General features: G+C 40.1%; 2 protein-coding genes across 2 annotated transcripts; both read left to right on the forward strand.

Moving 5' to 3' along the window:
* Positions 1–303: 303 nt before the first annotated feature.
* LOC114065810 (adhesion G-protein coupled receptor G2-like) lies at positions 304–4,519 on the forward strand. Its single transcript, XM_027899985.1, has 5 exons — positions 304–540; positions 1,467–1,756; positions 2,348–2,449; positions 2,948–3,109; positions 3,777–4,519. The coding sequence occupies exons 1-5, from the start codon at positions 335–337 to the stop codon at positions 3,902–3,904; spliced, it is 888 nt and encodes a 295-aa protein (XP_027755786.1). The 5' UTR covers positions 304–334; the 3' UTR covers positions 3,905–4,519.
* A 7,491-nt stretch (positions 4,520–12,010) lies between these two features.
* Positions 12,011–19,268, forward strand: BRS3 (bombesin receptor subtype 3). The gene is made up of 3 exons (XM_027899704.1): positions 12,011–12,638; positions 15,277–15,628; positions 16,259–19,268. Exons 1-3 carry the CDS (start codon positions 12,208–12,210, stop codon positions 16,664–16,666), a joined length of 1,191 nt encoding a protein of 396 aa, XP_027755505.1. The 5' UTR covers positions 12,011–12,207; the 3' UTR covers positions 16,667–19,268.
* The last annotated feature ends 2,305 nt before the right edge of the window (positions 19,269–21,573 follow it).

A 21,573-nucleotide genomic window follows, 5' to 3' on the forward strand; every position in this document is an offset into this window, starting at 1 on the left:
GACTGAAAAAAAAAATGAGAAATGGGAAATTAGTGGAAGGGAAGACTGATAAAACACTGCCTGGAAAACGTCTGTCTCTATAAGCTCTTAACACAAAATGCTGTGGTCTGCTTATCTTTTGACACTCAGCTTTGGTAATAATCAGTTGGGTTTATTTTGCCAGATTGGATCCCTTCTGGAGATGTTTGAACACTCACAGACATTTTGCAAACACAGATATTTTTATGCCTACTCATTTGTAATTTACATAAATAGGGAGATTAGACCTGCTATGTCATATATTTAATTACACTCATTTCAGAAGGAGAATTTGGGGGTAGAGTTGGATCCTAAGATGCAAACGTCTACTGTAATTACTCATCAGAGATTATCTGACATCTTTCCCTATTCTCCATTTTTTTTCTTTTTAATCAAAATATTTCTTCTTCCCTTGCTTTCCACATTAGGAATACCAGCTGTTGTAATTATTCTTGTGCTCATTATAAACAAAGACTTCTATGGCAATGGGTCCCACTCTGAGAGCAATCCTTACAGCAATTTGTAAGTACAATGCTCTAAGCTCTATGGTCAGTAGAGTATCTGAAAGATACAAGAAATAACCAGAAGGCAACGACTTCTTTCTTGCTTTTGTGTTTTTTCCCCATCTTTACCCTCTCCTTTCAGTGGTCTTTCTTTACATGACAATAGCTCAGTCTGGTGGGACATTTGTATATGCTCCTTCATGTTCTGGGTTTCTGGTAAAATCTAAAGGCACAATAATTGCTCGAGTATTTTGCACATTTGCTTCTGGTTTTTTGGAGGTTTTTTTTAATGTCAATTCACATCACTGTCTCATCATAATTTCAAATTCTTTTATTTAAATCATCTCAGCCTCCTCTCTTTTCCAGTGGGAAAACACTGCATTCTTTCATCCTTTTTAAAAGTGGTTTTATAGCAAAAATGCTTCCCTTTTTTTCACCTACTTTCTGTTTAGCACAATCTGATCACTTGTTGGTGAAGATTACCTGGTATATTTGAATTCTATCTCATCAGAGAGGCAGCACACCCTGTGACACCTCAGAGGGAAAATTGTTACCCATTCTAAGCAAAAAGACACTAATTTGTGTCTAAGGAAAAGCTAACCAGTGGCATACTATTATTTTGACTCCTAATTAATTCATATTTAACTTGGTTTTCCCGAGGCAGTGTGTCTTCGTGTGTATACATCATTAAGTTGGGAAACAATTGTCCTGTTTTTCTGAATTTGGCAGAAATAGTAATGTCTCAAAGTCAACAAATACCCATAACATCTATAAAAAAGACAAGTGGAGAGATTCCATGAATGTCCTCACTGGGTGAAAATAATGGGCATTAGGGAATGCCCCTTTCTAAGTGTTGGAGTAGAATGCAGGATACTTATTTGAGGAACCAGCCTTCCTGAGTTTCACAAACTCCTTATATTGAATACACACCTCTCTTTCTTGCAGCTGCTGGATTCAGGACAATCTAGTGTTCTACATCTCCGTTGTGGCCTATTTCTTTTTCATATTTTTGACAAATACAGCCATGTTCATCACTGTCCTCCTCCAAATCCGCTCTGTGAAGACAAGGACACAAAAGAGATCCGGAGTCTGGAAACAGAGTGTTCTCCAAGACCTCAAAAGTGCTTTCAGCTTGATGTTCCTTTTGGGCTTAACTTGGGGCTTTGCCTTTTTTGCCTGGGGAGAAGTGAGGATATTTTTCTTGTATCTCTTCAGCATTTTTAACACCTTGCAAGGTAATTTCTCAGTGGAGTACTGCTATAAAGCCAACCATTTAGGGCTGTGGAATAGAAATAAATTGTAACATCATGTAATTCAAGCATGGGGGAAGAGGAGAGCTTTTGTATTACAGGGTTTAGCTATTTTAAAAGGAAAGCTCTGTTGCAATGGCATGACAGTGTTGTTTAGACAGCATTGCTGTTATAGACCACTAAAGACATGAATTCATGCTTTGGAAACATGGGTCCCAATAAACACACCTTTTTAGGAGCTGGCACAATCCTTTTCATCAGGGCATAAAAATGATTGATAAAATCCACAGTGACTTGCAGATTATTCCTCTACAAAATCTGCAGAAACCTCTTCCTATCGGCCTTTCATATGCACGAAGGACTTGATGCCACTCTGGGCCAACAGGATCATAAAATGACAGAATGGGTTGAGTTGGAAGGGACCTTAAAGATCCCAGTGCTGGCCCAGGGACCACCTCTCTGCCCATACAGAACATTACTGGTATCTGGAGCATGGTATGCCAAGCGTTTAGAAAAGGGACAGCAGTGTGGAGAATACATTTGAAAACACATTAATCTCTCTTCTTGCTTCTCTAGGGTTCTTTATCTTTGTGTTTCACTGCCTAATGAAGGATGAGGTAGTGAAGCAGTGCCGAGTACACTTCTGCTGGGGAAGATTCCGTCTGAGTAGCTATTCTGGTAAGCACTGAGGGGGTTTGTTTAGCTTGACTCATGAGTCTTTGTCTGCTACTGGTGTCACATTTGTTCTACATTAAGTAATAAGGCTCCTCTCAGTAGCCTTTCTGCATTGCATTGGATGATTTTTCTTTAATAAGCCTTTATCCTTTCCTGTTAACTGCTTATATATGATGATGGGATGACAGCATGCAGTGAAAACTGCAGATTTCCAAAAACGATTTCAGCTTGGTCTCTAATTCTGTTCTCACATGCCATTCAGTGTTCCCTTATGTGAGCAGTGCTTTTGGTGACTTTCCAGTCTTCATAAGGCTGAGATTCTGAAATGCATGCAGCATATTTGGCATGCTAGTAGCTATTTCTTATGTGCAGGAGCTGGGTTTGCTCAGCCCGGGAGGAGAAGTCTTGCTGTCTCTGGCTGAGAGGTGGTTATTCTCTGGTTGTTTGAGATGTGACACTTGTACAGAATTTTGTTCTGTGTGCCTTCTACTCTGATTTCAGACTGGAGTGGGTCAGGTGCAACTGCAGGATCTACACCAAAGCATTTAAACCACAAATCACCATCCCGGGCTTTGCAGAGTCTAAATTCTAATGGAACAAGTTCAACTTCCAATGGTTCAGATTTCCTTCCCAGGTGTTCTCCAGATAGGAATTTTAAGATTGGTAAGAAAAACAGTGTGCACTGCATAGACTGGAATGCAATAGGTTCCCTGTGGTGACTGTCAAATCCCAGCCAATGGAAAAAAACAGGAAATCTTTCACTGCTTTGTCTGTGCCAGAGTGTGGTTTGGGGTTAATGGCTACATTACATATGGCTTCTGTTGTACTAAGGAAAGTAAGAAAGCCCTTAAAATCCTGGGATGGCTCTTCTCCAAAAGGAAGGGAACTCTGCTTAGCTTCTATCTTAGGCATCTAAGAGATATTCTACCCTGGGCCAGCTGGCTGCTGCTCACACGGGACCTACTTCCAGTTAGGAAGCACCATAGTCTTGAGATAGATGATAGTGCTCCCTAACTGGAATTGCACTCCCAAAAGATTAGAGATCTTGGGAATTCCAGAAAGCTGAACAGGACCTGCTGTGAGTCTTTTTAATCCAGAAGAATCCCAGCTGAAGGTTTTGCCTTCCAAGATGAAGAAATTGTTGCAGAGCCATTTTCTGAAACAGGAATAGTACCAAACATTCCTGGTTGTTTTTGGAAACACGTTGATTTGTGTTATTTCCCCAAAGATGTTAAAACAGTGAGTTCTGCATAGACTCTTCTAGGATTCTTTCTAAATACATTAAACCAAGTCATTATAATGGAATTTTTTTCCCAATTCTTTCCCATAGCTGAAGTCCATTACAACCCCAGTGCTGTATCTGCAGAAGATGGTGAGACCAAACCTCCTTGTTCACGAAGAACACTAACTGTGGATACAGGGCTGCACTATCCACAGGAAGCAGGATTTTTACACTGATACTCAATTTGTTTTCTTCCAATTATCTAGTGATGGTTCTCCTTTGTGGAGTATGAAAACAAGCATTGTTCACATAATTACTTCTAAAGTACAGTTATCACTCTGGACACAGCTATGCCATGACTCAACTCTAGGCTTCAGTGGAATTTCAATACTGAACACACAAGGATTTGCTGCCTCTGTGTTTCCAATATTAGTCCTTGTGTTAAACAGAGACTGGAAACATTCTCTCCCTCATCATTAGTCCCTCTCATAGTTCATCTTTTTTTCACTCTTTACACCTTCCTGCCATTTCTGTTTCCTTCTTCATCTGATACTTACTGTCAGAGCCTAATAGATATAATACTGAGTTTCAAGTGATACTTTTTAGCCTGTTGGTTGACTGTCTCAGGTATGGACATATCTTTCTTTTTCTGAAATGGAGTTTGACCAACTTGGACATTAAGAAGTTGGACTCAGCCTCCAAGATGTATGGTTTTATTTTCAGAAGTGCTGGCTCAGATGATTTGGTTTTAGATCTCTAAAGAGACTTAGGTGCATGTTTAAATGTTCGAAAGTGTTGCCCAGTACCTTCAAATGGAATGTGGAAACAATAAAAACTGAAATTCCCACCTCTAATGGGTATCTATGCATATGAAATAAGTTTCAGATTATCTCTCCTGAAAAAAACAAAACAAAAGAAAAACAACAGAACAATAGCAGATAAAATCCTACCATCTTTGGAGGTGGCAATTAAGGAGTTTTCCCTTTAGTATTATTTTGCTGTGAATACATTAGAAGATAAACTCCATTTCAGAATATCACAAGAAAGACTTAACTTTCCTCTCCTACTAAGGAGAGGTTTGTTTTCAGTGATTGTGTCTGAATTGGTAACTTACCTGTTCAACCAAATCCTAGTTTCAGTTTTGAATGCCCTTTTCTGTGTATCATTCAGGTAAAGATTTTTTTATGATTGCTAATACAGTGAAATACTAACCTGTACCAGTGACAGAGGAGTAAAATAATATAATGAGCGATGTTTTAGAGCTGATATGCACGATAGAAAATACAAAAGGTTCTTTCAGTCTGTGGATAACTCCCACACAGCAATTAGTGGAAAAGACGAATATTTTAATGTACTACACCAAGCAGTTACACCCAGCCTACTTGAAATCAGGCAGATCACCTTCAGTTCCTCAGCTTTCTGGGAGAAATGTTGTCATTAAAAACATGCAAACAAGTTCCACCTCATCCTCACTTGTATCTAACTTGAAATTGCTTTCAGTGGGAAAGAAATGTAACATAAAATGCAGTTCAGTATGTCAGACATGAAGTATTGTGGGTTTTATTTTCATAAGTAAACTCTTTGTTCCACAATCTGCTGCTGAATACAAGTTTTCCCTGCTTTGCAAAGCAAAGCAGGACACGCTGTGCTGTGGTGCTAAAGCTGTGCCTGATCCCCTCCTGTACCCCTAACCTGGCTGCTGCACACCCCAGGGGGGTCCTGAGAGGCTGGGGAGTTCTTCAGGGGAACAGGAGTTTAATCCTCCCCCAAGTCCCTTTTACACCAGCTTGTCTCTGCCACAATATCAGTAAGTGTAGGTGGGTGGACAGACTGACGTGTCTCTACCACCCTGCTTTGACCCTCACTTTCTCCTTCGTGCAGTAATTCTTTCTGCATCCACTTCAGAGGACAGAAAATAATGGGCTTACCTTTTTGCTAGACATTAGGTTACAATTTCTATTTTTAAGGAATAAGTGGTCTAGAAAGCACATAGAATTGCCGTCATTTCAGGTATTAAAACCCACTCATAGTGATGAGACGAATGTCTGCCAGAACTGGTATATCTTGCTTTAGGGCAAAGGATAGACTGGAAGACCTGTTGAAAGTCCTCCCAAATCTATTTTCTATTACTCTAATTTAAAATAAAAAGGCAGCAAAAGAGGATCAATACGAGAGCAACATGAAACTGACTGGCCTTGTCTCCTGCATCCTATAATTGTTTTATTACATTCCTGATAAAAGGCGAAATGTACCTTGATTTTCTAAAGCTTTTGCTAAGTGCCTTCATAATATTACTAATGGATTAAAAGCAACAAAGATTCAAATAAATGCTGGACAAGCAGTAAGAAAAGTGCAGGAATACTGAAGACTTGTCTGGCTGCTGAGAAATGGCTGGAAATTTCTTGGGCAGATCCATGAGCATGTTTCCCATTTTGCAGGTGTACTAGCAGGAAGAGGAGCAAGCTGCACAGCATGGAGCAATGTCAGGTCTCCATTCTTACTATTGAATTATTTTTTTTCTATTCAAAAAGCAAAATCTGGAAGTAAATTTTTAAAACCTTGTCAACTTGCTTATGTAAAATGGGAAGCGCTATTTGTTCTGGGAAGGCTGATAGCTCACTTCCACTCTCCATCACACGCCTAATGACTTTTCCAGCTAAACAGTGTATCATTTATGTTTCAAGGATGGCATTGTTTAGGTTGTCAGCCAGAATGAGGATGTGTAATTTTCCTTGGGCTGAAATAATATCTTCCGCACCGGCACCGGTGCATCTGCTCTTCTCCAACATATCTGCGCTGACATTCTGTCACAGAATTGTGCATTGATGGTTTTCACACGAAGAGGACACGCACAAAGAACAAATCTAATAAAATCTGCTCTGCGCTCGTGATTCACATCCTGATAATTTTCAGCGACAGGAACAGCTCTGGCTGGAGTGTGAGCCGAGTGTGACCTATGCGATCCCATCCTCCTCCTCCCGGTTTGGGTTGTATCATTTGACTCCTGAGCATGGCAGGGGGTCAGAACGAGATGATCTTTAAGGTCCCTTTAACCCAAACCATTCCATTGTTCTGTGACTCAATCTAAAAGTTCCTCTGCTTTCGAAGTCATCTTCATTTACTCCTAGATTGCTTATTTTTAGCAATACATACACCAGGAAATGTGTGCTCTGTTTTAAAGCAGTAAAATAAGGATTTCAGAAAGTATATTTATCTATGAAGACAATCATTCAATGTCAGATCTCAGTGGGCTGCTAACAATAGGTTAGATGATACAAAAGAAATAAAAAATGGTAGTAAAGTCACTGCAGCAAAACACTCCCCACTCCCATCTTGCTATTTAGACTGGCACAAAACTCTCCACCCTGTGGACCAGCTAAGTCAGGGGATGCAGATCCAAGGTGTTGGCAGCTCACTCATGGATTCCCAGAAACTTTTTATGTCCCTTTGTGTACAAGTGGCTAAAGCTGCCTTCTAGCTCAGTGTATGTACAGTGCTTTGGTAACCATGGGATAGATAAATATTACATAGGATGACAGCTAAAGGTCAGTACAGCTTGTTTAAGCTTCCTCCTGAGAGTGTCTGAATCTGCAGCAGTGGTTGACCACACAGGGTAGCAATGCTTACACCCAAGATGTATAATTCTTTCTAAATTTAGTGGACAGTTATTACTGGGACAACAAAAGAAGTGTCATTATGGGAAATAACTTGAGATTAAAAATCAAAATACTGGGAAGATAATTACCTGTTGCATAAGATGATTGTTAAGTCTTAATGCTCAATTCACTGTGCTTTTAGGTATCAGAAAGTATTTAGCATGTAATGGCATTTTAATGGTTCCAAATTAAATGTATCATTGAGAGTTTCAAGGATGCCCAAAAGAATTATGCTGCTATATTACTTCCTTGCCTGGTTGTGCATGTAACTGATGAAATTCAAGGATAAATTCCACTGTTTACTTTTCTTTCTTTTCTGAGAAATGACACCAGTATTTCACTGGCCATTCCCATTCTGGAACTGGCTGAGGAAACTTTTGGAAAAGGGGGATGGAAGGAATGCAAGAATAGAGAAACAGGATAAAAGGTATTTGGAGCCTTAATTAGATTAATGACAGCATTTAAGATCCCATTGCAGGCAGAGTTTGTCCCACTAACTGCATTGAACAGTCTGGATTTGGGCAATGTAACAAAATCAGAAGCTCTTTTCTCATATTTTGACCAAGAAGTTATCTGTCTCGTTGCTGTATCACTGAATGCTCCCCCTGACAGCTCATCCAAACTGACCTTCCGTCTCACTTTCATAACACTGAGGGTTGAGATGGTGTTATTTTTACTCCTAGACATGCTGATAAGTCTTGTGGTATTTGAAAGTTTAATTGGATAGCCCATCTTTAGTTTCAAAAAACAGGGACACTGTTCCAATTAAATATTACTGCAGGATTTGATGCCCTGAGGCTCAGTGCCTGCACAGCTCCCTCTGCCCTTGGTGTAAAATCAACTCCACACTGATAAACCCAGTAATAAAACAATGTGTAATTCCCCTAAATGGGTAGTCTTTGACAATAAATGGTTACATGCTGCCATGAATGTGACGCAGATGAGGAAATCATCATTAAAATGTACTAAAAAACATTTTCGGTTTTTATAGCTCAGTAGTTGTTTAGTCTCCAGCTGCTGAGGAGACTGGGAAATGGTGAAAAAATCAAAATACAGGAGAGAGAAGATGTTCCCAATTAGTGGTGAAAAACATCAGACTGATAGACACTGAAATAAAGTTCTTGTGCTCACAAGGGAAGAAATCCAGTGTGGGCAGTGCCCTCTGCAACATTCCTCCCCTTTGCCCAACACTCATATTTCCAAAACGGGTGTCTGGTGAGATGGGAAGGTGATGTTCTCTATGTTTAGGGAGGCACTCAGATGTGGTGCATGGAAATGGCTCGTTCCCACTGTCCCAGGAGGACAGAGCAGAACTGAACACAACACTGGATGTGTTAGTGATCTACTCTAAACATGAGTCACCATCTCTGACAGGGATACTCACTCCAGGTGTGCATTCAGACTTTTCCATTTAATACCTGCCTGCCTGAACACTAGAAAATGGATTGGGAACAGTCACACAAGCCACACAGCTATGAAATGGCTCTTTGTCCCCCCATCTTGCCATTACTTGTCACACTATTGGCAATTCCGATTTAAAGAGAAGACACTAAAGCTGAAACACAGATGTGAGTCAGAAACAAGATGAGCAGAGATTCCTCTTCCCAACACTGGCTTTGCCAGTTCAGAAAACACTAGAAAGAAAAATGTATTTCAGATAATTCTAGTTACAACTGCAGAGTCCAGTTTATAAGCTAGAGTTGCTGAAGGACTACAGGTTAGAACTTTTCTGATGGAGAAATAAAAAGCATTCCTTCATGTCAAAAAAACAGAACCTAAAAGGAAGGCTACTGAAATGTGCTGGAAGGGAAAGACTGACACTGATCTGGGCAGGCTGCTAGACTTCAAATCAGTTTTCCCCATCCAGGGAGGGGTAGGAGGAATGTGCCTGTGGTGACCCCGCAGCAGAGTCCTGCTCTGCTCTGAACAGCCTGGGCACATGGAGAGCAATCAGGCTCATCTCTTGGATTTTCTCAATCTGAGAAAAGCCTTTTATAAGGGAGGATTCCACAACAGTGTCTCCCAAAACTCAGGACTAGGACAGACAAGCTGCTCGGTATCTCTCTGCTGTTATCACTCGGCAGACATAAACGTCAGTTTGCTCAGTGGAGACAGAAGGATCCACCAGCCAGCAACAAACAGATGGTGGAATTGCTAGGAGAGACAATCAAAGCAAGGGGCTAAAATGAGCTTGAGACATAAAAGAAGAATTAAGACAACTAAATAGCTCTATGCAGAAATGATACAAATAACAACCTAAAAAAGAGTGAGTTAAAATAATCCTAAAACCTCCAGGCTGGCTAATATAGCTGTAATTCAGTGTGTATCAGTTTGGTGTTCCTAGCATTCTAACTACAAAGCAATCTGACATATCTGCATAGATAGTAATCAAAGCAGCTTGACCAATGTACAGTGAAATAATAAAAAATATGCACCAAAAATAATTACAATTTTGGAAAATCAATTCCTTAATGGGAGTTAAGGTTTTGGCTGTTTTCTTCATATTTTGGCTTGGTGCAGAGCAAATGGTTCTGAAGGATTTTACTGAGTGGGTGACACTATGCAGCACATGGCAATGACTTAAGTAAACAGTCACACTGCATTAAAACAGAAAATTTGCATTAAAAACACAGCTAAATGATATACTCCTGAGTATTTTACTCATAGTTTTTTGCAGCATGGAATTCAAAAAGGAACATTAATTTTCTGTGAAGCCTGCTATTTGAAACAATAGCCAGAATCACCCAAATTGCTTTCCTCTTTGCACCAGGAGAGAAAGCTGTAAAATAACACCTTAGATTACTTTACAGTTTGGAATAACAATGCCATTCTCTTCCTTTTTATCTGGATTTGAACAATTGAGAGCTACCAGAAATAGTTGAAATTCCACCATCATAAAAAAACTGCAAATGTGGTTTACTATCTGTACTTCAGGCTTTTGTTGGGCCTAGACAGTGTTATTTTGTGTGCTTTTTCAAAATAGTATTTTTCACCTCCTATCAGTCCACTAAGACAGTATCTTATGCTGCATAAAGAGAGAATCTGACCAACTACCTAAAACCTGCACTAACACAAGGACTGAAGGAAGAATTGGGAGAAATGATGGAGCTTCCTTCTGCCACATTCCCCCAGGGGGGAAAAAGATGGGAAAAATGCAATCTCTCAGTGGAAAGAGAAAACCAAGTAGACTTTTGTGCTGCTATGAGCTGGGTTAGACATAAATACCATGCCCTGCTAGAGAAAGAACAGGGAAAATGTGTCTGTGTATCCTGGTGGTGAAGGCTTCTAAAGTATGAAGCACCAAACTGAGCATTCAGGTCCAGACACATCAATTCAGGTCCAGTTTGGGATAAACAGCACATGAAGTATCAGGAGTAAAGAGAATTTTAAGCCTCTGCCCCTTTCTGGGGTTGCTTTCACGTGTGGCACACGTTGATGTCCTCAAGAGGTTTCAATATGGGTCGGGAGGTCTGTCAGCTGTCCCTTCATACCTGAGCCATCCCCAAACAAACAGCTGGGAGCAACTCGGAGCTCACGAGTCCAGTCCTGTGGATTATGTGTTACACAGAGGGGGTTCAGTTCAGGTTCTCTATCCCAGCATACAAAATGGTCGAGTGAACTCCTGAGCCTCAGAGTTCACATTATCAGCACAAATCTCTCGGATGTCTCTGGAAGCTCTGGGACTATAAGAGGCTGGGATCTGCTGTTGGCTGAGCTTTGGAGCATCAACCAACCTCTAGTGCAATTCAAGGCAAGCAATGTGTTTCTTTCAGCTAAATCCCAGTTTCAGCTAAACACCTGATGCTTCATTCAGATGCCACCCTTGAGTACTCAACACTTGCTGGAGTGCAATTAGTTCCCAATGTTTGGTGACACCCTGCTTCTGCCATACAGGAAAACTAAACATTTTATGTAACTATCTGACATTAAGCTGTCACAATCTGCTACAGTTGGTGAACTCTGTATTAAATATAATGCACAGTACTACGCCAGTGTGGGTGGACAACATAATCAGGCATCCTCAAAGATACCTAAATCTGTGAGCAACCTACATACTGTGCCTGCATGAAAGGACATATTATGGTCGATCGTGACAAGAGTTTATCTTCTGAAAGCACTTCCAAAAAATGTAGAAACATGTTCAAACTTTAGCATAAGGTGTCATTTTGATGGCAATGGGAGTGCTGTAATGGAAAAACCTAAGCTTTAATATACATGTTAGCAGGATTATGGCTGTAAATTTTGATTTTATATTGCCTTTTGGAAGGTCACTGCTTTGCTGTGATAGAAAGACTAATCAGAACACAGGCAGTCTCTACAGCTTTTTCAGCAAATACCATATATGTTCTGAGATATTTTATCTGCCATTAATGTATACTGAAGAGTTCTGTGTTAAATTAGCGTATTCTTTACTTACCTGTACTACTGGGAAAAATATTTCAGTTTTCCTTTTTTTCCTTTTTAGAATATTTTGAACAACATTAGGAAGCATTTGCTAAGTAATAAACAAACCCTAATATCACAGTAGTCATAATATGATATTTACTTGCCAGATATCTCCAAGAAAAAAAGCACCTCATTTCAGCTGTCTTTAAAGAAACTCCGTTTCTCTTTTCCTCCTCCCTCTCTGCTCCAATAGCTGAAAAGCCAATAAAAAAATTCCCCACCTCCTCCACAGTTCAGAACAAGATCTATGTGCATTTTCTCCTAGTCATGTTTTGAGATCCAGAAGGGGATGAAAGTAGTTAATGTGCAACGGGAATCCTAATTTCAGACACAAACCTGCACCTTTCCATTGACCCTGCTAATATGCTGTGAGCTAAATATTAAACAATTTTCTGATCAACTTAAGTCCAGCCTGGGGAGAAGAAACAGTTAAAGAAATGTCTCAAGCATACTTGCATTCAGCTAATCAGACTTTGTGTGCATCCATGGATGGTACAGCACTGAAATCAATCACTGACAATGAAACGACAAATGAAAAATGGACTGAAGACTCCTTTCCAGGATTAGAAATACTGTGCACAATTTACATCACATATGCTGTGATCATTTCAGTGGGTCTCCTTGGAAATGCTATACTCATCAAAGTGTTTTTCAAGACTAAATCAATGCAGACTGTTCCCAACATCTTCATCACCAGCCTGGCTTTTGGAGACCTGCTGCTTCTGTTAACCTGTGTGCCTATAGATGCAACACGTTACATTGTGGATACCTGGCTCTTCGGAAGGATTGGGTGCAAGCTGCTGTCTTTTATCCAGTTAACCTCAGTTGGAGTATCAGTGTTCACCCTGACTGTTCTCAGTGCTGACAGGTGGGTCCGTGCAACTGATTTGCCAGGAGATGCTGCAGGTGTGAAGTTAGAAATGGATAAAAGAGCAGAAGTTATAATTTTGCACAATATTAAATATCACGTTGTAATAGACTAAAAACAAACCCCAAACTGACCAGTCTCCCATGTAATTTAAAAATGTGTATTAGTAAAATTGAAGCAGTGCTTCAAGGGTGAAGTGAGAAAGACTCTTTAAGTCTTTTGACCTTTTATTAGTTTGAAGTACAGTACAGGATTTTTTTCCCAATTGCACAGAAAAGGGAAATTGCTTAGGTTGGGGAAAGGACAGTATATTGGTGCTATCTAGTGGTGCACTAAAGTAGTCAGGGAAGATGAAAAACAAAACTGTGAAAATGAGTGGAAATCCTTTGTCCTATGCATTCAAGAAGTCTCTGAAATCCTAGAACATAAAAGATTGACATGGGGTAAAAATACAAAAGAAAACACAGAACAGACTGGGGCAAAGGAACGAATCCCATGATTTGATGACTACTCTAATTTTCAGCTTCTTAAGTGCATATATATTTTTATATATATATGTTTTCTCTTGTAGTTCTTATATCTTTTACAGAAATATTTTAGCCCAGAGGTCCTGAAATTCAACTCAGGTTACAATGACAGCACTGCTAGTAGGGACCACTGGTCTGACTGCTGTCAAGATTTGCTGAACAAACAGTTTTCCAAGTACTTCTTTCCTGAATGAATAAGATGAGATTTCATTTCAATCAGCAGGAGCATGTCAAGGAGTAGAAAAACACAAAACGAAATGTAGTAGTAAGAGAGAAAAAGATTTTCATCTAGTATGCCACCAATTCTGGCTTGTATGTAATAGCAAGTGATTCATGTGTCCAGAATTTAAGCAATGGTTCTGCTACTGTACTCCAAAAACAATCATCCAACACAGGAATGGCCACAGATCAAGGGTCTATGTAGGACAATACCAGCATCCAGCAGTGGTAGTACAAAGACAAGAAAAGACACATAGAAAGAATAAAACCCTCTATCCAACACTATACTTAAACCCTAAGCCTTCAGATGACCCCCTGAACAGATGTGGTTTCTGTCTATTTAGTAACCTTAGTGGGTTCTAGATCCTTGTCCAGCCTCTTCTTGAACTTGTTCAGCAATGATTTTCACTGCCTGCTGGATAAACAACGTGCCTTCATTTGATGGCCAGAAGAGACAGAGATCCCTCTCCATCTCTCCAGCCTATTTGTGGTATATTCCATCCTTAGGATGTTTGTGTTTCTTTTAGTCAATTTTCTAATAATGCCTAACATTTTGGGGGGTTGTTGGTTGTTTGGTTTTTTGTTTGTTTGGTTTTGTTTTGTTTGGTTTCTTTGTGTGTGTGGTTTTTGGGTTTGGGGGTTTTCTTTGTTTGGTTTTTTTAAGGGTTTGATGTGGTTTTTTAGCAACTGCTGAACATTAAGCTAATGTTTTCACTGAACTATCTATCATAGCTCCAAGGTCTTGGTCCTGTATGATATCAGTTCAGAACCCACCTTGGAGTACATGACCATTAAAGGTCCCTTCCAAACCCACCTATTCTCTGATTCTACAGTTTAGGCACTTGCTTCTATATTTAATTCTTCATGGTAGCTGTTACATAAATACTCTGTGCAACATTTTCACAGAGTAACTACATGGTAAACTTACTGAGAAAGCTCAGATCAGTCGTGTGTTCAATGTCAGACTGTCACGTTCCAGTGTGCTAGAAGAGCTCAAAGCCAATAAAAATGGTATTTCTTTGATAAATAACAATCCAGCTTCCAGTTTTCTATTTGAATTTGCCTAGAGGAGAAAAAGACCATATCCTCAGCTCGTGCAAAATGGTACAACTAGGCTGTCTTATCCTCTGGGTCATTTTCTACTGCCTTTCCTTTCATACCAGTCTTGTGCCCTGCTGGAGGGATCACTTCTTTCTGCACTATGGAGAATCCCTGAACCTTGACCAACTGGATATATTGTTGCCTGTGCTTCACCCACCTTCATGGGGGTTCATCCTTTTTCTATGTCCCATTTCCACACAGATTTTCACACATCTGCAGATTTACCCAGATTTTTCTCGTCTGCCTGACTCAGTCCACATGCTGCAGAGTCACAGGCATGAGTCAACAGCACTGTCCGCTCCTGCTTTATAAATATGAATGAATCTTGGAGCATTACTTTGAGTCAGATCACTGCACTCTGCTGAGGTCTTGGGAAGATGGAAGAAAGGAGGGATGAACATGCTTGGGTTCATGATTTATAAAATAGCTAACCTGTTTCACACCTTTACCAGTTTTGCATACTAATTCCACCATTTACCTTTCTAGGCAGCGCCATAAAATTGGGAGAGATGATTGCCCTTACTGATCACAATCCAAACAGTACAAATCACCTTTACTTTGGAAGGCTTTAGTGGCAAGCCCTGCCAGACAATCCATTAAAATACATGCTTAAAATTAGTTTTTACATTTCCATCCTAATTCCAATGAGCTAGTATCTGTTTTCATTTCCAAGACAATTCCAGCACCCTTAGTTTAGCAGGAACAGTAATGGCTTTACCCTTAAGAAGTTTGCACTGTCAGTGATTGCATTATTTCTGTATTTATTCTGACAATGATGTTGGTGGTTTTAGATACAGAGCCATCGTGAAGCCCTTGGAACTGCAGACTTCAGATGCGCTCCTGAAGACCTGCTGCAAAGCTGGATGTGTTTGGATCGTCTCCATGATATTTGCTATCCCAGAGGCTGTTTTTTCAGATTTGTATTCTTTCAGCAATCCTGAGAAAAATGTAACTTTTGAGGCGTGTGCCCCCTACCCTGTATCTGAGAAGATTCTGCAGGAAGCTCATTCCCTGGTTTGTTTCTTAGTGTTCTACCTTGTGCCCTTGGCTGTCATTTCTGTCTACTACTTTCTTATCGCCAGAACTTTATATAAAAGTACATCCAACATGCCAGCAGAAGAACACGGTCATGCCCGTAAGCAGGTAAGCTGTGATCAAGCTATAAAGTGTCCAATTTTGCAAAGCCTATTGTGATGATTACCTCGGAATTCTTGAGCACAAAAATTTACCTGATAGTGGAGTAAAAGGCTCCACAAAACTCAGCCCACACTGGCAACCCAAATTCAGCTGTGCCTTTACGTACATGCTCATGACTCACCACTCATGAGTGTCCATGCTTTCCTGAAGAGGGATGGGTCTGTTGTGCTTTATCATGGCCCTATAAACTCAGGAGTTAAACCACTGATTTGTAAACACTGGGACCTCATCCTTGTGAGCTGACACATTAACTACTGTACTTTTAAGTCCTAGTCTAGATGAGAATGCCACGTGATTTATAATGGAAAGGGAATGTGCTCTGCACTGAAAACACTTTGTTAAGAAAATTATGAAATAGATTTATTTCACTGTTTATTCCTTGTGGTTTGGGGGTTTGTTTGTTTGTTTTCTTTTTTCATTTTGTTTTTTTTTTTTTTTTTTTTTTTTTTTTTTTTTTTTTTTTTTTTTTTTTTTTTTTGGTTACTAATGCAGTTAGACTTTTACACTCCTTTGCCAATCCAGCACCAGCAATACTAATTGTTACTAATACCAGATGTGCATCATTTTTTTTTGTAGATTGAATCCCGCAAGAGAGTTGCAAAAACAGTGCTGGTGCTTGTTGCTCTGTTTGCCTTTTGCTGGCTGCCTAACCACATCCTCTACCTGTACCGCTCCTTCACATACCACACTTCCGTGGACGCTTCCACCTTCCATCTGATAGCCACGATTTTCTCCCGCGCCTTGGCCTTCAGCAATTCCTGCATCAATCCCTTTGCCCTTTATTGGCTGAGTAAAAGTTTCCGGCAACATTTTAAAAAGCAAGTCTTGTGCTGCAGGGCAGCGTTCCGTAGAAAGCCTCCCAGTGCCACCCAGAGCAATTCTCCCACCAGAGCCCTGTCAGTCACGGGCAGCACCCACGGCTCGGAAATCAGTGTCACACTGCTGACAGATTACAGCATCACCAAAGAGGAGGAGAGTGTTTAGTTCACGTGGGATGAAGGGCAGAAACTGAGACTTTACAGTCAAGTCACTGCCACTGGGACCCTGGAAAGAGGTGCCATAGCTTGCCCTGTCTATGAAAGTGTGTTCACCAGGAGTTCCTCATTTTTAAAAATGTACAGTAAAGAAATCAAACCAAGTGGGAAAAGAAGCTGCAACAGCTGAACTTTCCAGCATAAGCTCAAAGGGATGCCTTGTGTTCCCAAGCATGAACACAGATCCCTAGATGGAATTCCTCGACTGGGCAGGAGAGGAGTTAGCAGAGTTGGTGCAAGAATTGGCTGTGAGAATGGTTTTTTTCTTCATGACTTGCTCTTTGACTTGTGACTGAGAGTTCCCTCTGATAAGTATTTACATCTACAGCAAGCAAGGAAAACCACCTGGTCATAGCACGATTAACCAGGGAGAATTTTGATTTATTTATTTTCTTGTCCTGAATGTTAAATATCAGTAAACACCTCAGAAAGAATGCTAAAATGAAAGAATGCTAAGGTTTGTAGCACTGTGAAGTAAAAAAGTAAAGCATTATGGGCCAGATCCACAGTAGCCTTTGCTCTGTCAGTGACTTTGAAACTCTGGCTAAGAGCTGACTGCTGTGTAGTGGGAAGGATAATCTTCACTGTTCCTAAGGAAGTCAAGAAAATCAGCAGGGGATCATCTATCTGCAAAAACTGTAATAATCTTTGACAACACTTGTAAAATTCTTTGTGACCTATGGGTAAAATATCTCAATAGTGCAGAGTTCTTTATCATTTAACATCAAGAATTATGTATTTAACATCAAGAAATTGGGGTGGATCTGTATCAGAGTTCTAGCTGGGATGCACAGTGAATGCTCAAATGTGCCCTCCTGCCTTACTTTGCTCTGTCTCCCAGAGTGGTCTTGAGTGCACAATCTGGATTTCTCTCAAATGAAACTCTGTGTCCAGTCCATGGAATCAGACTAGAACAAGTTTGAAGGAAAAACTGTACAGTGTGGAGGGCCAGACCAACCCTTTACCTGCACAGATCCACTCCTGCTGTAGGGTTCGTGGTTGTACCTAAGTGGTCTGCACATGTTCAAGCATGCTGGGAGAGCTGGATTTTTCTATTTTACTTATTTTTTATTCTCCAAGTTGTATCCCTTTTTAATATTAGGATAGACTGTCTTACTGAGCATAGGCCTTCTAATCTCAGATCCACTGATTTCATGACAAGTCAGGACAGCCTGTCCAAGCTCAGCAGCACTGCTGGCAGGGATTGCCTTCCCAGGAGGAAATACAGGAGGCAAGTCTTCCCATCCCATGTTACAAAGAAGTTGAATTACACTTATTTTTACGAGTTTTGTGTTCCCTGGGCCAAAATTTTGTTCTGTGGAAGTTGTGTTGTGGATAGAAAACACAAAACATTTTCCATCCCTTAAACTAAGAGACTTCTATTTCAAAATAATTTGTGCGTTGAAGAATAGAACAGAAGTTGCAACATTTGAATTAAAAGAATTCTGTCAGCCATAGATGCTTCAATTTTATCTAACCCTTGAAGGTATAACCCCCTCCAGCTGCACAGAGCCCCTAACAACACATGGCTGGAAATCCATCCACCCATGCACCATTATCTGAGTTCATTACAAGATGAGAAAATCTATTTACAGTCTCTCTCTGTTGACTGCTCTAATCATAAAAATAAAATGAAACTATAAATCCCAGGGGCATTGGAATACAACCTCTGTAGTCATCATAAACCAGTTAATGACAGACCAGTTTAGTCTCATCAGGCCTGGCCTTTTTTTACTACACTGCTCATGTTTCAAGCTGAAAGACTACAAGAACTAATTTTCAAATGGATTCTTCCTTTTATTGTACCCACTGTACAGCAGGATAGGATCACTGAAATAAATGGAAATATAATAGCACAGAAATATGATTTATGTCAAAGCAGACTCCAGAGACCTTATTTTACTCCCTTTGTCTTAATACAACACATTCCTGGTAGTGAGCTATGTACAAATATAACAAACTTATTGCACTGATATTTTCTCCTTCTCTTTTTTCTTCATGGAGCTGAAGGTTGAGACTGAAATAAGTAGATAAGCCCACACACTTATGAACCTACATTTGTCTTCCTGGATCTTACCACAGGGAATTCTAAACAAAAGAAAAATCAACAAACATTACAGTTATCCAGTTCCTTACATAATTCTTTATTCTAGCTTAGTAAAGCCTTTGGGAAACAAATCTGCTACATGTTTCTGGACTTCACAATTTGTCTCTGTTGGAGACCAAATTTCCCACTGCAAAATCCTTGGCTAAACCTCAGAGCAGTCCTTAAAAACCACAGTTTCCTAATTCACCATTTTTCTTGCCTTGCATGCAGCTACTTTTTGCTTGTGTAACCACTCCTCTAACTGGATGGTCTATCTATTGCTAATATATGGTTACAAAACTGATGGTTTTGCTATATCCTGCACATGTTTTTGTTAAAGACTGGCGATATTTCAAACCATAATTTAATTATTCTGTGTACTTTATGCTTTGATAATTCTGTATTTTCAAATCTTCATGACATTGTATTGGAATAATATATTGATCAACATATATTTTTATCTAAACTATCTGATATTATTCATTCCATCTACTCCCCACAATATAATGATCCCTAAGATGTCTCCACATTAACATAATTGGATTTAGGGCAAAAAGGGTTGTTTTCTTTGCAATCTTTTCTTAGTGTTCCAAAGCCAGGTTCTTTCATCCCTAAGTAATACAAGTGTAATTCTATAAGAGTAAGTTATTTTGCAAAGAATTAGAATAAATAATTAGGGGTTCACTATTTATGTCCACAGTGTAAGAACAGGTAGAAAAATGGCACAAAATACTGAAAAGCAAGACTCCCTCAGAGGTCTTGTTCATGCAGAGTCTTATTGAGAAAGTAAATACAATTTATAGGATGTAGGGGTTTTTACAGTTTGTTTTGTGAATGAGATGTACACATTTCATATTCACATTAGTTTTAAAATCAGTACTCTGTGCTGTTATGAGATGCTGGTTTAGTTAAAAAACCACCCCAAATCCACAAAAATTAACAGACCCACGTCAGAGCAGTGCTACAGTGTAACTGCATCTCCAGCAAATGGCACGGGGTATTAAAGTCAGTTACACAATTACAGCCATTTTAAAGCTCCCACTTCTCTTCTCATAGAAACTGCTTTGTTTTGTTTTATTTTACAAGGGCTGCCTGCTGACACTTGTGTGTTTCTGCTAAGGATATTACAATTAAAGAATAAGCCAAAGTTACACACAGTTATGGTACTTGCACATTTCAATCACTGGTACTTAAAAAATATAATCTGGGCTCTAATAAGTGTTTAGTTACAGGCTCTGCCACTGATGGGCCCCTCAGTGCAAGGTGAACTGCAAAGTGGAATTTCTGTGCACAGGACAGGACACTGAATTTTTAGCACATCTATACTGGTTCCCTAATTTTTCACACGATGAATTTTTCACACTCTACGTCACTCTCACTAGTCTGTGTAACAACTACAGGTTCCAGCCCCATGGAATCTCCAAAGAGGAATAACCTCTCTGTACTTAACCACTAATTACTGCCTCCTTAATTTAACATAACAAAGCAGATCAAGCAAGGAGTGTTTACCTAATTAAGTATTAGCTAGTGATTTGCTGCTTCCCCTCTAACAGACAGCAAAACACCACTTCAGGAAAACCTAGGTATCCCTACTTTTAGTGGATGGCATCTCTAGACCAACAATCAGCTCTGATGAGCCAAGATTGCCTTGTGTAACACAGAAGAGACAGACACAGATACAGAATCATGCTAATGCCTCCTGTTAATATTTACTTTGAGGCACCTTCTTAGGATTTAAAACACCATTTCTTGACAGCTTAGACTGATCCAAGCCATGGGACACTCGAGCCCATCCCCAGAACACGCATCTTGGAGCGGCAGTGCTTGTGCAGCCGTGAGCTGTGTCGTTTCAAGGATATGATTGAGAGGAAAGCTGTCTCAACTCCAAAATGTGATGTGTTTCCAGCCAAATCAGCTCCCTGGGCTGGCCCTCTGTGCTGTCTTTACCGAGGAGGAAGGGAACAGATGGTGGTGACACCGCACAAGGCTGCGCCCCAGCAGCTGCCGTCACACACGCTCTCATCTGCGGGAAGCGTGAGGACTCGAGGCAGAGTGTCCTCGCAGCCACAGTAAAGTGTGCAGATCAGATCTGCCTTGCACTAACCCTCCTGCACACAAGCACACTCTCATTCCCGTCAGATTGAGATTAAATCTGGATCTCCTGCTCCCCACAACAGTGCCTCTCTGTAGGCAGATCTGAACTCTAGGGAACCTGTGCTGCCTGGGCACAGATCTCGCTGCAATCACTCGGGTTATAAACATAAAAAACCCTGCCAGAATGAAACAAGCAGGTTAAGGCTTAAATTGTATCACTCTTAAAATGTCTGAGGCTATGATTATCTTATTTCCAAACATATATCCAATTCCAAATTTTATAAGTAACCACAGTTTATGTCGAGCCTCTCACGCTCCTCTCCAGAATCCAATAACGGTTTGAAAGCGAAGACAAATGTCCTTTAAGCTGTCAGTTTATAAGTGATCACAAAGCAATCTTTGGACAACTACCGTAATAGCCCTGCCAAGAGAAAATTCTTGAAGCATCAAAGATGTCATTAACTAGGCTGGATGTTCTTTGTGCAACAGCCAAAGGTTAGTAGAACTCTATATTTATATCCTCAGAAAATTCATCTGACAGCCTGTTGCCCAGGCAGGGAGCTGATGTTGGTCTTTCCCTACAGAGCTTCAGATCTCATGTCTTTGATTTTATTATCATTCCAGACTGTATGACAGAAAAGTTATATTTGTTCCTGGAATACTGATTTCCAGAAAAC

This window comes from Empidonax traillii, unplaced genomic scaffold (genome assembly GCF_003031625.1).
Source record: "Empidonax traillii isolate 1590-97213 ecotype Southwest subspecies unplaced genomic scaffold, ASM303162v1 scaffold20:size5563877, whole genome shotgun sequence".
NCBI classification, from domain to species: Eukaryota; Metazoa; Chordata; class Aves; order Passeriformes; family Tyrannidae; genus Empidonax; species Empidonax traillii.